Raw genomic sequence first — 12,559 nt, forward strand, 5'->3', positions numbered from 1 at the left:
CCCCAGAACAGAGCTAGAGCTCTCCACAGTGTAAGCTCTAATTTACAGCTCTTCTTTCTTTCAAATTCAAATAAGCAAAAGACACAAGCTCATCTGCCTGGGGTACTTTTAGTTTAATTTTCTTTTTCCTTTTTTTTTTTAGAATAGCAACAATTAATCTACACTTTTTCTGGCAATAAAATCTTCCTCTTAGTAAGGCAATAATGTTGTGGTGACCTAGCTGTAATAATTCAGAATGGAGCTTTGTAGACTTTTGCAGAGAAGTATTTTCTTTCATACTTCAATAAACAATGAAACAGTATTGGGTCACAGAAGTTTGGAGGTGGCCCTGTGGCTCCATATGCTTCTCTCCTCCATTAAGATAACATCTGTTCTGGCCACCAGTCAGCAAATCAAATTTGATGAGAATTCATCTGTGTGCGAAGTAGAAATGCCCAATAATGGACAGATTTATGTTTCATTGCTCCACCCTTTAAATATTTCAAATTGTATGTAACAAAACAAACATTGGCATATTCCAAAATTACAACTAACGTGTTAAAAAAAAAAAGCACCTCTTTATAATGAAACTCAAAACATTATCAGATCATTGCAAACATATTTTCACATGTATTATGTGATCTATCCCTTTAATTGTACTTAGTACTGAAAACACTATACAGTTCATTTTTCCTAAGGTTAAATCATTGATTCCATTACAAATCAAATTTCTCAGAAGAAAAGAATTATCACCACCATAAAAGCTTTATCTGGATGAAGCTTGTGCCTTTTAACTTTTAGGAAGATCAAGAACAATAATTTGTAATGGGATATCAAAATTTTAGTGGAGAAATTTATCATACACGCTACTTGCTAATATTTTGATTATATGGTCCCTGTTGCACTTAACTGGATGGGATTTGTTCAAAAGTTTGAGCATATTCTTCCTATCCCAGAGTTCATGCATTATTGTGCATCACTTTAGTATCCAAGCAAAAGATTTAACTGTCAGCTGTTTGTACAGAAATAAGGTATTTAGAATTTATCACTAAAGGTGTAAAACACCTTTATTGATCATTCAGCCCAAATCTGACTGAACACCACCATGTCAAGTAAACCATAGCGCTGTTGTGCTTGCTTTGAAAAACTCTTGTGGGAGGTATTTTCCCTCTGCTTAAGACAGGACCTGGCAATACTAAGATACAAAACTCTGAAATAAATAAGCATAAATGAATCAACTTTGACAATCAGTTCATTAAGGTGGAGTAGTATTCCTTAGATTTTCAGCCAAATCATGTTTTAATAGTAATACCCATATATATCTGTACTGAGACACCATTTATCAAAGGTTCAAGAATAGTTAAATATATTCAAAACATTTGAATTTTATTTAATTACTCAAAATACTGAAAAGGTGACAATGATCTATGTCTTTTGAAATACTTTTCACTTCCATTACCAAAAATACTTTTAGTTGAAATTTCTGAGATGATATATGCTTATTTAAGTTTGTATATAAAACATGAAAAAGTTGTGTGTGTGTGTTTTCTGTAGTGAAGTTACACGTTCTTAGTTAATTAGCTACCTGCCTCACAAAAACTGCCTCAAAGAAAGATCTGAAGGATGGCATCATCACTGATGCAGTGTCCTGCACCTTGAAGGATGTTCCTGGCCCTGCTACAAACCTCTTGTACGAACAAGTCCTATAATTTCACCAGCTTCAAATTCCTTTTTGTATGAGAACACATAATCTGGCTGCTCCCCCAATGACAGTTACAAGAATTAATTTCATTGCTTCTTCTGTATATGACAACTTCTAAAAGGTAAGCATACAGATGCAAAACAAACACCCCAAGTCCCACTTCCCTTTTCAAGCAGATCAAGCCAAGGAGCACAAATTGCACCACAGCCTTGTGTGGCTGCCACAAATGGTGAAAGTAAATCTCATTTGCTATATCCTTTTGTGTCATTTGTGCTGTGGTTGAAATGTTATAGTCACATGACTACTGATGTAATGAACTAAACATGTAAGATGATGAAGAAACTGAACAAAGATACTTATGAATACCTAAAAGATATTCTAGATCTGACAGAAGTGTTCAGTCTTGTCACAGAGTGTGTCTATGTACATCCATATAAATCTCAAGCTTAAAATAGTCAGAAACAAAACCCACTGATAGTTCACTTAAACAAAATAAGATTTAAACACAAGCTGGCACACATGCCTGTGAAACGTGATGGTCCTTATCCAGTATTGCTTAGATTTGAGCTAGTTTGCTATTTCGTTGACTGAAAAAAGATAGGCAAAAGCAGAAAGGCTATCCACATTTCTCTCTGTCCCCCTCCTTTTAGCACTCATGTTTAGTGAGAAAGGTGTTCTCTTATTATCCTGTATATATAGCCTTTTAAAAATTATTGTGTATGAAATGAAAATGAAAATTGGGACTGACTTCAAGAATCAGTTATACGCGTTCTGCCTTTGCATGGCCAAACCTTGACACCAAATGCTTAAAATCTCAACACTCCCAAAACAGGAACCCCAACAAACCACAATGCAGCACCCTGGGCTAAACGTCTGCTTCCCTTAAAGGGCACTCAGCCTCGTTACCTTTGCAGCCAATTGGAACCTAGCCATTAATTTTAATAGGGTCAGGATCGGGCCCCTGACTTTTTCGACATCAAAGAAACATCTTTCACAGTCATGTTGTCATAAATAATTAAAGCTGATTAGTAATAATAAGGTACCTTAACCAAAAAGGTAAACAGTGGAGACATTTATTATCAAAGTAAGAAAAGAAAATTAAAATAACCTCCAACACTTTTGTATGTGCAATTCATCAGGAAACGTTGTAAAAGAACAAAAACAAATGTTGGCTCACTCCAGAGGTTCTTTGTCATCATTAATGTATTCAGGTTTTCACAGCTGAATTGCTGTACTTTGAAAAGATTTTCATGAAAGGAAACTCAAATTCAACGTTTAAACAAAGCTGTCAGGTTACCAAGATTCGTATTTGCTTGTATGTCCAGAAAATGTTTTATCCTTTTTAAAAACCCGTTAGGTTAGAAGTATTATTATTCCTTTACTTTCAATTTGTAAACAACAGAAAATAAGCTTTTGTTAAGCAGCACACATTTATTTATTTATTTGCTACTGTGAAGCTGAAACCAGCAGTTAGAAATATCTGTTCCAAAGCAGAGGTGAAAACTACCTGGTACAGATATTTTACTTCATTACTAGTTCTGTTCCTCAAATTGATACAAATGGCCTCCTTCTGTTTCTGTCTGTCTGCTTGCCTGATCAGCGGAGCTAATTGTCAGAGCTGGGGAGATCTCCTATACCTAAACAGAAGATATGCAGTTTGTAACCTGCTTAATTTGCCTTATGTCCTGGATGGCCCTCAGTATGTTGTTCATTAAAGTATCAGCTGTTTCGGCTGTTGCAGTGGCAACCTAAGCATAGGCCTATTTTTCTTTGTTAAAAGGCCAGATTGTCAATAAATAATACGCATCTTACCAGATAATTTATTACCACTTAAATATGACAGTACTTTATGTCTCTCCCCTTTTGTGTGTCTTAGTTTTGATTGTCCAAGGAGGACGAGGGCAGGGAGTACCCTGGTACCATGGAGGCTAAAGAATAAAGCACATTAGCCAATCAAAAGCTAAAAACTGAAGCTTTGCAGTTTCAATTGAGTGAAAATAGGTTGAAACCTTCTCTTTTTAAAATAAGGAATTCCAGGTCTTTATAAATATCCACATACATGAAAGAGAGGAAACATCCCATCTGTAGTGGCATATTTCTGTTATATAGAACAATCAATTTCTAATTCAATCAAATTTGTGACAGTTAAGCTCTTTAAAAATGTTTTCACATACATTTAATCTCAGATACAGAAGTCTGTAACATCAGCTAGCTGCTCACAATTCATACACTGCTTTGTAAATTACAATCTTTAGTACGTCAGGACAGAAGTAAACCCAGACATTTAATTATTATCCTGTACCAATCATGCTGGCCTCAGCTAGAATTCTGATTTACTAGTCTTTCATTATACATACACAAGTACAATCAAACGTGTATAGTTCAATTTTTTTAAATTAAGAGAATCTGCCTTTTCCATATGTAAGAGATATAGCCATTTAACATAATTTGAACATTTCCTGGAAACACTTAATATGTAAGGTATTTATGGCCAGTAATCTTCGTATTATATTTCTGTGTAGTCTGAGTAAAATATTCAAAAGAATGATTGTATTCTCATTCTTAGCTTATGTATAACTTTTTATAATGTACTAGTTTTAAACCACTTTTAATTACATTTACAGAGGTTGTATTAAAAAAGATTATTCTGTTTTATTTTGCTGTTCAGTAGGTTACTATAGTTTAAATGGAAATTTCTTCTTGGTATTTTAAGGTTCTCTAAGCATGTAATATTTATTAAAAAAATTTAAATTTCTTTTTCATTTAACTTGCTTTTTTCCCCTTTTATACTACAAGTATTATTACGCTACACATATACTAGGAAGCGAGATGAGAGCCAACTAGTTGATCTTTAACTTGGATTTGGGGAGAGCTAGGAAAAGAAACAGAAATGCTCAAAACAGCCTCTCCCAAAATAGGGTCACAAGGAGTTGTTAGAAGAATGACATGAGGCTGACAAGTGATTTATGCCAGTATTCAGGCAGAGTTGTATCTGGAAAGATCTGGAAACTCCCAGCTCAGATGACTGAACTGAGGTAGTGTGCCAGTGTCGTTAGTGAGAATGGTCTTGTTTTCATACAATGATTTAGAGCGGAACTTCCAAAATGACATTTTAAAAATTTCACTTGGATCAAGAGAAGTTGTGGGTGCCCAGAGAAGCTATGGATGACCATCCCTGGAAGTGTTCAAGGTCAGGCTGGAGGAGATCCTGAGCAACATGATTTAGTGGGAGGCTTCCTGCCTTCCAACCCAAACCATTCCATGAACAGACATCACTGTCCAAAAGGTCATCCCTAGTATCTGCCATACCAACCACTGAAGGCCATTTCCCTACATGATGTTTGTGCCAGTTTCCCATATCAGAGAATAACCCCCAAACTGGAGTTATAGCAACGTGCAACTCATGTGAAGCCACGAAAACCCCCCATATCTACCAATTCTAGAGACGGGAATCCACCTCTTAAAGCTGGTATTTCACAAGTCCGTGGCAGCCCTACTCACATTTGCTCCCACAACTGAAGTAATTAAAAAAAAAACCCCTGCAATTCCTAAGTACAAATTTGCAGTAAGGCACTGAAACCAAAGGGCTCACAAGAAGCAAATTTCTAAGAGCATATCAACACTTGTACAAATACATTATTTCAAGTAAAAACTGTACTGTATGATAGCTAAGATAGCTAGATTTTCAACTAACTATATTAAATATATGCATTTTTAAACATGCATAGCTTCTCTGTTAACTGATCTTTTAATAAAAATGTCTAATACAGAAAAGAGGAAAATTAAGAGTTCTAGAGAAGCAGCTAGTGACAGCCGGAGTTAGCTCAAGATACACTGTGTTGCTCCAAAAGCCTTTGTCACTACAATCCTGTTGCAGCTCAATTAAAGGAAGCTAAAGAGCAGTTATTATTAATAAATGAATATTAAAATGCTTGTTATGTTAGCATATGGCGTTTGAAGATGTAAAAACCATTCTTGTTTTTATTCATCCAATATGAAGTGAAACAGACCAAAGATGGCCTCTTCTTCTCCATCATACCTGTGCCTTTAATGAGGAAGCCAAGCCCTGCAGAAGCACAAAGGTTTTGAACAGGACCACTAGCAAGAACTGTGCTGGTGGGGCACACTGATAATTTCTGGCTGAAGGGTAAAACTCCCCAGTGAAGGACACGGGGCTTTTTCAGGGCCTGGTGTACACCGCAGCATGGAACCCCAAAGACATTAAGAAACAATCACAACCCTCAGCTCTTCTGTTCCAGTATAATGCAAAGAGGTTCTCTGTTCTAATCTTGTCTTTTTAATGAAAACACACAGTAGCATGCATATTTAAAAGGACTCTTAAAAACACAATGCTATATTTCATGTACATGCCACTCCCTGGAGAGAAGATGGAATAACACACATTATATGGCACACATGACGTCATAAAATATGCTATCAAAAATATTTGATAAGAAAACAGTAAGTCTTCAACAACTCACTGTATTTGCATTCTGAATTGCTTTTACCTAGGAACGCATTTCTCACACAGAGAGGTGCAGACCTCTGTGTTTGTTTCCTTTAAATGAACCGATCTCTAAAAATGGAGGTAAATAAATGCTGTACAGGGCAATTCACATTAGCACTGTATATCTGGGTGAAGGGGACTGTAAGGGGAAAAAACCCTTAACTCATAACACTGAGTAGCTAAGGACCAGTTAGAAGATAATGTCATTTTCTGACAGGAAAAATTCACTTAACCCTGTAAGGAATGTCTAGGGCCAAAACAGCCCATGTCAATTACACTAAAAATTTGGGGAAATTATTTGACAACACATGCTTTGTCCACAAAAGATGGCATTCACTTTATTACTTCATTCCCCTCTGTTTTCTACTTCTTTTCTGTATGACACTAATATAAACCAGGATTTTCAAATTTCACATAAGGTTTAGTTCTCAATGGAAATACTTTCTAGTGATCAGGGCTATGAGGTTAACACCAGAATAGCAAAATTCTCCAAAGACAAGCAATGGAAACACCCACACAGTATATGGCCAAAATGGAAATATGAATGCTCTGTTATCATTTCTCATATTTTTTCACAGCAGGTTTGAGAAGCAGAAGGGATGCAATAGTGAGTATGAGGTCGGGAACTTATCTGGCTCAACTGGATAAATTTCAGTCACACACTCCAGTAGTTATCTTTGTCCTTCCAGCAACATCAGCCTTCTCTGTCCTCACCACCAACTGTAGCCCTTACACATGAAATATATCCTGCCAAACTCCAAAACACTCTGACCCATTAAAGGTTTCCCCTTTTCTTCTATTGAGAACAAAAAACACATTACATTTTTCTGTGTGAAGTATGCTATTAAATAATAGCTTGTACACTAATTAAAGCAAATGTAATTGTGAGAACACACTGACATTGTTAAAGTAAATTACCCAATTTGTTAATAGTTTCATTTCAAGTGACCTTAATTGTATTAATTGTGATATTGAGCAAATTAAATTGAAGAGTATTAAATGCATTGTTTCAGTCTGTCCTTAGAGGATCAACTTTCTCATTAGATCAATGAAATGGGAATACTACCTACCACGCTCTTCAAAACTTCTGTCGGAATGTGGTGGACGCTGTAACTTGGAGTGAAATTCATGGCAGAAAGTTAACCTAGTTATTCCATTTCAATATAACAGAAACCTTCAGCATTTGGAAGTCAGAAAAACGATTTGTCAGATGCAATATGCAGGGAGAAGGTACACCAATAATGTTTCTGAAATTTCATTCAGGTCTCACAAAGTCTCTGCTGGAGACAGAGCTATGATTCATCAATTTCTCTTTGAAAGATCCCTGTTTCAGAGGGGATCACACAAAAACCTTGTTAGAATAAAGTGAATAAAAGCATGACCATTCTTAGAAGAGAGAATGCAGAAAGATGTCATCAAGTCAAAAGACTACCATAATCAAAACAAAACATAATAATGTACACATATCTAGATGCGTGTAAATTAAAATACAACTAGATTCACAAGAAACAACCAAAAATTAAAATTTCTTAAAACAACTAGAATCCTCCATTTGAAGTATTAGATTGCAAAATTGAGAATCCCTGCCATAAATTTCTAATCAACTATTTAAAAATGCTATTTTAAAAAGCATGAGTGCATTTTCTGGCATATACCTTTTTGTATCTTGAAAGAAAAATCAGACATAAGCAAAATAACACGGGCCAAAATTATCAACAGAAAAGGACAAAAATACTGTTTTAATGGATTTTAGAAAATGTTTTTAAGAGACAGAAAAAAGATCTTTACAGTTAAAGGCTGATTCTGAAGTTTTTAAACTTGCAAACAAGCACATTCTCATGGCTCATCATAACTTAAGATTCAAAGTTTATCAGTTATATAAAATCTGGAGAGCTACCAACACCCAGACCTTTCTCCAAATGACACTTACCTCATCTGTAATGATCTACCTTCATTTGTTCAGCTAGCTAACTGTCTCATGCCTAGCATCTGCAACATTAATCCTTGCAGCTGTTCCTAGTGAACCATGTCTTAATCTTCTCAGGCCACTTCTCCAAAATCTCAAGAATACTTTGAATTTTACATCTACTCTCCATTGTGTCAACAGTCCTGTCCCAAATAAACCACGTTTTCTCTCTATTCCTTCACTGAATTTTTAATAAAAGCACTGAGTACTACTAGACTCAACATATTTCTGGAATCCTATCCAATGTACCCTTTCAAGCTGACAGCAAATGAACAAAAAGTAGTCGACGCATGCAGTTTTCCAAGCAGCTATACTTAAGAGCAATCCGTGTATTTTTGAGATTTAATTTTATGAAAACTGTGAGAGAATTTTGTAACTCCAGCTGGACATGACATCTTCTGGTTCTCCATCAAGTTTTGGTATCAACTGCATACGCTAAAAATACAACACTTCATGCAGACTTACAAATGTGACTAGATCAGTAACGAAATACTTCTTTTCCGCACCCTTATAAGGGCTGTGCTTTTTTCTAATCACGCCATCTCAGTGAAAGCTTTTATCACTTTGCCTCTAAGGTAGGCATTCCGCCATGTTTAAAAAACACAATTTAGATATACTGATATTCTACAGTATTGCACAGAATGTCTCCAGTGGACCACCACTCCACCGTATTTCTGTGATTCATAATACAAAAAAATTAAGATAGAGATTTTCACCAAGTTGATTCTGTATCACCCCTGAAACTTGAGGCTGCACTGAAAAACCTTGTCTTGAAATACTTTTGTGAAGACAACAATGGGCAGACTGCATGGACAGGAACAACTGTATACTTTGATGCGTACAGAGCTAACACCAACCATACACATGCTTTATTTAAAATGAAACATTAAAACTTCGAAGACCTATTCTGGATATATAAAGTTTCAAATTAAAATGCACTATGTGTTTCACAGCAAAAAAGGCTATGAAGATGAAATGGATGCTTTATATAAAATATTTACATAGATAGAACATAAAAAATGTACCATAGTTGGTAACCTTCATGACTTGGAGAACCATGTATTTACATATCTTTATCCTCGCATGTGCGTATGTGTGTGTTGTGTATATATTTTTAACAGTTGACAGCTGTTTTAGAGCATACAGAGATGCCAAGCTGAATGAGGGTCTTGATTACTTCAAGATTAGCTATCTAAAGTTTCTATTCATTTTAAGTGTTGTTAGTGCGAAGAGTCATTAGTCACTTCCTTGTCTCATAGAACATCAGCATACATTTACATTGTTAATGAACATTTGGGGTAAATGAATTAATGGCACTTTTAAACATCAATTCAATCCTAATAACTTTGTATGTCATAGAAATGTTAAGGTTCGGATAAAAATGAGAAACCTTTTCAGTCAAGGTAACTAATCGCTTTTGGGCACAATAAAGGGTAAAATTAACTTACGGTGTTTTTTTAACAGGGTGAAAATTTTGGTTTTTCTTGAAACAGAGTTGAAAGAATTATCAATTTTTTTTAAAGCAAATAGCAATTGGAAAAAAATGTTTATCTTTTTCTTGACTGGGGTAGATTAGAAGCAAGCTGTTTGTCCTCTTGAAAATGGTTATTATTTTAGGTTATTGAAAAAAAGATTATTTTCAAGTTTCTAAAATATGTACAAAAATGCATTCGCTTTATCAGGCTAAAATGGCTTCGTATCGTTAAGATGTCAAATATGATAGAAAAGAAACACTGCCTAGAAAAGCTATTCCATTTATTCGTCAGGTTTTAAAATATTTTCTCCATGACGTACATTGTCATTTTTAAACACTGAAGAAGCTTTGTAAACCAATAAAGAACGAGTGAAAAAATTAACTCAAAGGGACAATGAAGTTTTACCAATACATTTGGAAGCAAAACATCAGCTTCTTCTTATCAGAAGTAATAAACCTGACTGAGCACAACTTGACAGAGCTTTTTAATAAGCACTAGTAAACAGAGGATTTATAAACAGATACACCCACATAAACTAGTTGATCTGGGTAGGGACTTAGAAAATGTGACAAAGTTGTTCCAACTCTGTTATTTAAAATAAATTTTTTATTTTGCCCTCCTGGTACATGTGTTCAATGACTGGAAAATTACAGGTAGTTAAGGTGCCACTGTGTATAACTGAGTACTTGAGGAATGTTTTCATGACAAGGACGAGCTTTCTCATTAAGCTTATCACTTTCTTCTAACCAACTACCCTGTCACTACTAGCAAATAAGTAGAAAAGATGAGCAAAACAGACAGGCATTGCATTATCCAAGCAGTTTGTTCTCATTGTTCATTAGGGTCTTCCAAATAATGCATTTAACTAATTTGCTTCAGGTTATGTAGTAATTTCTATCTTTAGAGCCTATTCATTCTATCTCAGCTTTGAGATATTTTTTCAAATAAGAACATAGGGGCTGAGTCAAACAAAAATCAGACTTTGTATTTGCATAATTTTGTCCAAAATAATATACAGAACTTAACTGCAGAACCAAATAAGTAAAAAAAAAGGAAAAAAAAGGGAAAAAAAAACCAAACAGAAAAGATCCTTAAACCAAAGCAGTGTAAGAGTCCATGCTTGAGAAAGCAACATAAAGTCATGCTCCATTTCAATATTCTTATGCTGAAGTCAGTGTTTGGTTTATGATTAAAAAAGGATGACAGCACATTAAACATTTGGCTAATGCTTCTGTCTGTAATTGAAAGTTGACTTTTCGTGGTTTTCATTAGTGTCAGAGTGTTCCTCACATACTCTGTGAAATGTTCTTTAAGTTGCCCTGTTCAACTTCATTGAGTGAATTAAACAAATTATGACAGGTACAGTTATTATGACACACTTATATAAGGTATAAACTCAAAAAAAAGTACAGAAATACAAACTCACCTTCCCCTGGCTTGTTCAAAAAACTCTGCAAGGGATCAATGCCTATCTCTTGTTCCTCTGTTTGCAAAGGGTGACTGGTTTCAGACACAGAATGATACATACTGGCAGTAGTAAATCCCAACTGATGAGTATTTATCTGGAAGAAAAAAACCAGAGAAACAAACACTTAGTATTCCTTTAACTATTTTTCAATCACACGAGTCAACAACAAAAGTACTTAAAACCTCCCCTTATTTTCCAGGCACATCATCACCATTAGTTGTCTAATTAGCAGAACAATAGTGTTTCCATTTGAACATTGTAAATGTATTATTTGGAGTCCAAAAGAATTGTTCTAGCTCCTACAAATATCACACTGCAAGTAAAAGTCCAAGTGTGGTTTTGAAGACTGTAAAACAGGGCAAGAGCTTCTTTCCACCCTTCTTCTAGTTTTCCCTACTCATCTTTTAGTCTGATTCCAAGGAGAACTGATGCTAGTTCTTGGGCATGATGATGATTATGGAGCAAAACTGAGGAAAGACCATCATCATCACTCTTCTGGACCCAAGACTGTTCATCCCAGAAATCTTCCTTTTAACCACTTCTTTTTCAGAAATCATAGGTCAAGTATAACAGCAACAGACACACAAAAAGAGAATGGATTAATACTGACTTGCATGATAGATGAATTTGGTTTTATCAAGATTTATATTAACTTTTGTCTTGGTTCTGGCAAGAACAGGTTTTGCAGTCGCCAGGAGGTGGCATGGCCAGGGCCCAGAGGTTTTTCTATACCATGTCATGTCACTGCCAGGGCAGGGAGAAGGGATTCTTTTCTGGGAAGAAGGCTTTTTTTCTGGTCAAGTAGGAATGGCAGAGGTTGGGTAATGCGGCTCTCATCTGGAGGGAGTGTTGTTAGGGTTTCCACAGTGAGCAAGAATGTTTCTTTTCTTGTCTTGTCATCAGTTTCTTTCTTTTCTTGTTGTTAGCATCATTGCTGTTACTGTTCATTTTTCTTACCTCATTACTGTTTCCAGTAAATTGTTCTCATCTCAACCTGTGATCTGTACCTTTTGTTCCTCCAGTTCTCCTCTCCATCCCAGTGCAGGGAGGAGGGAGGGAAGGAAGGAATCAGCAAGTGAGCTGTGTGTGCCACGTAATGGTTTCAGTGGGAAAACTTAACTGGAGAACACCATTCCTAAACCAGGATGGCCTTCTAGAAAGATGATGTTAAGGAAGCATTTTAAGAAACGTAATTGACAAAGACATCTTCCAAAAATGTAGGCCAAAATGGAAGTAATGGCAGAACTAAAACTTTAGGAAGTAGGTGATGCAGATTCATCATCACAGGCTCCTGAATGGCACTCACATCACTATCAAGCAACTGAACGAGAATTATGTTAGAAGTTCATTTGAGGAGTGCTGGAAGCTAATACTGGCTGCAACAAATTAGAGGATGCCAATAAGAGGGTGAAAAGCAGACAATGTTATGATCAGTGCATAAGAAAGAGAAACGACCTTTCCA

General features: G+C 35.7%; 1 protein-coding gene across 7 annotated transcripts in view; it reads right to left on the minus strand.

The window, feature by feature from the left end:
* The window catches only part of TBC1D5 (TBC1 domain family member 5), a 313,714-nt gene that overhangs the window by 171,204 nt on the left and 129,951 nt on the right, over positions 1–12,559 (minus strand). For all 7 annotated transcript variants that reach the window (XM_054273245.1, XM_054273244.1, XM_054273243.1 and 4 more), the window contains one exon: positions 11,056–11,191. In XM_054273245.1, the coding sequence (XP_054129220.1) occupies positions 11,056–11,155 (100 nt within the window). In that variant the 5' untranslated portion in view covers positions 11,156–11,191. The remainder of the gene's footprint in view (positions 1–11,055; positions 11,192–12,559) is intronic.

This window comes from Melozone crissalis, unplaced genomic scaffold (genome assembly GCF_028551555.1).
Source record: "Melozone crissalis strain CALT ecotype California unplaced genomic scaffold, PUWL_Pcris_2 ptg000016l_1, whole genome shotgun sequence".
Classification (NCBI taxonomy): domain Eukaryota; kingdom Metazoa; phylum Chordata; class Aves; order Passeriformes; family Passerellidae; genus Melozone; species Melozone crissalis.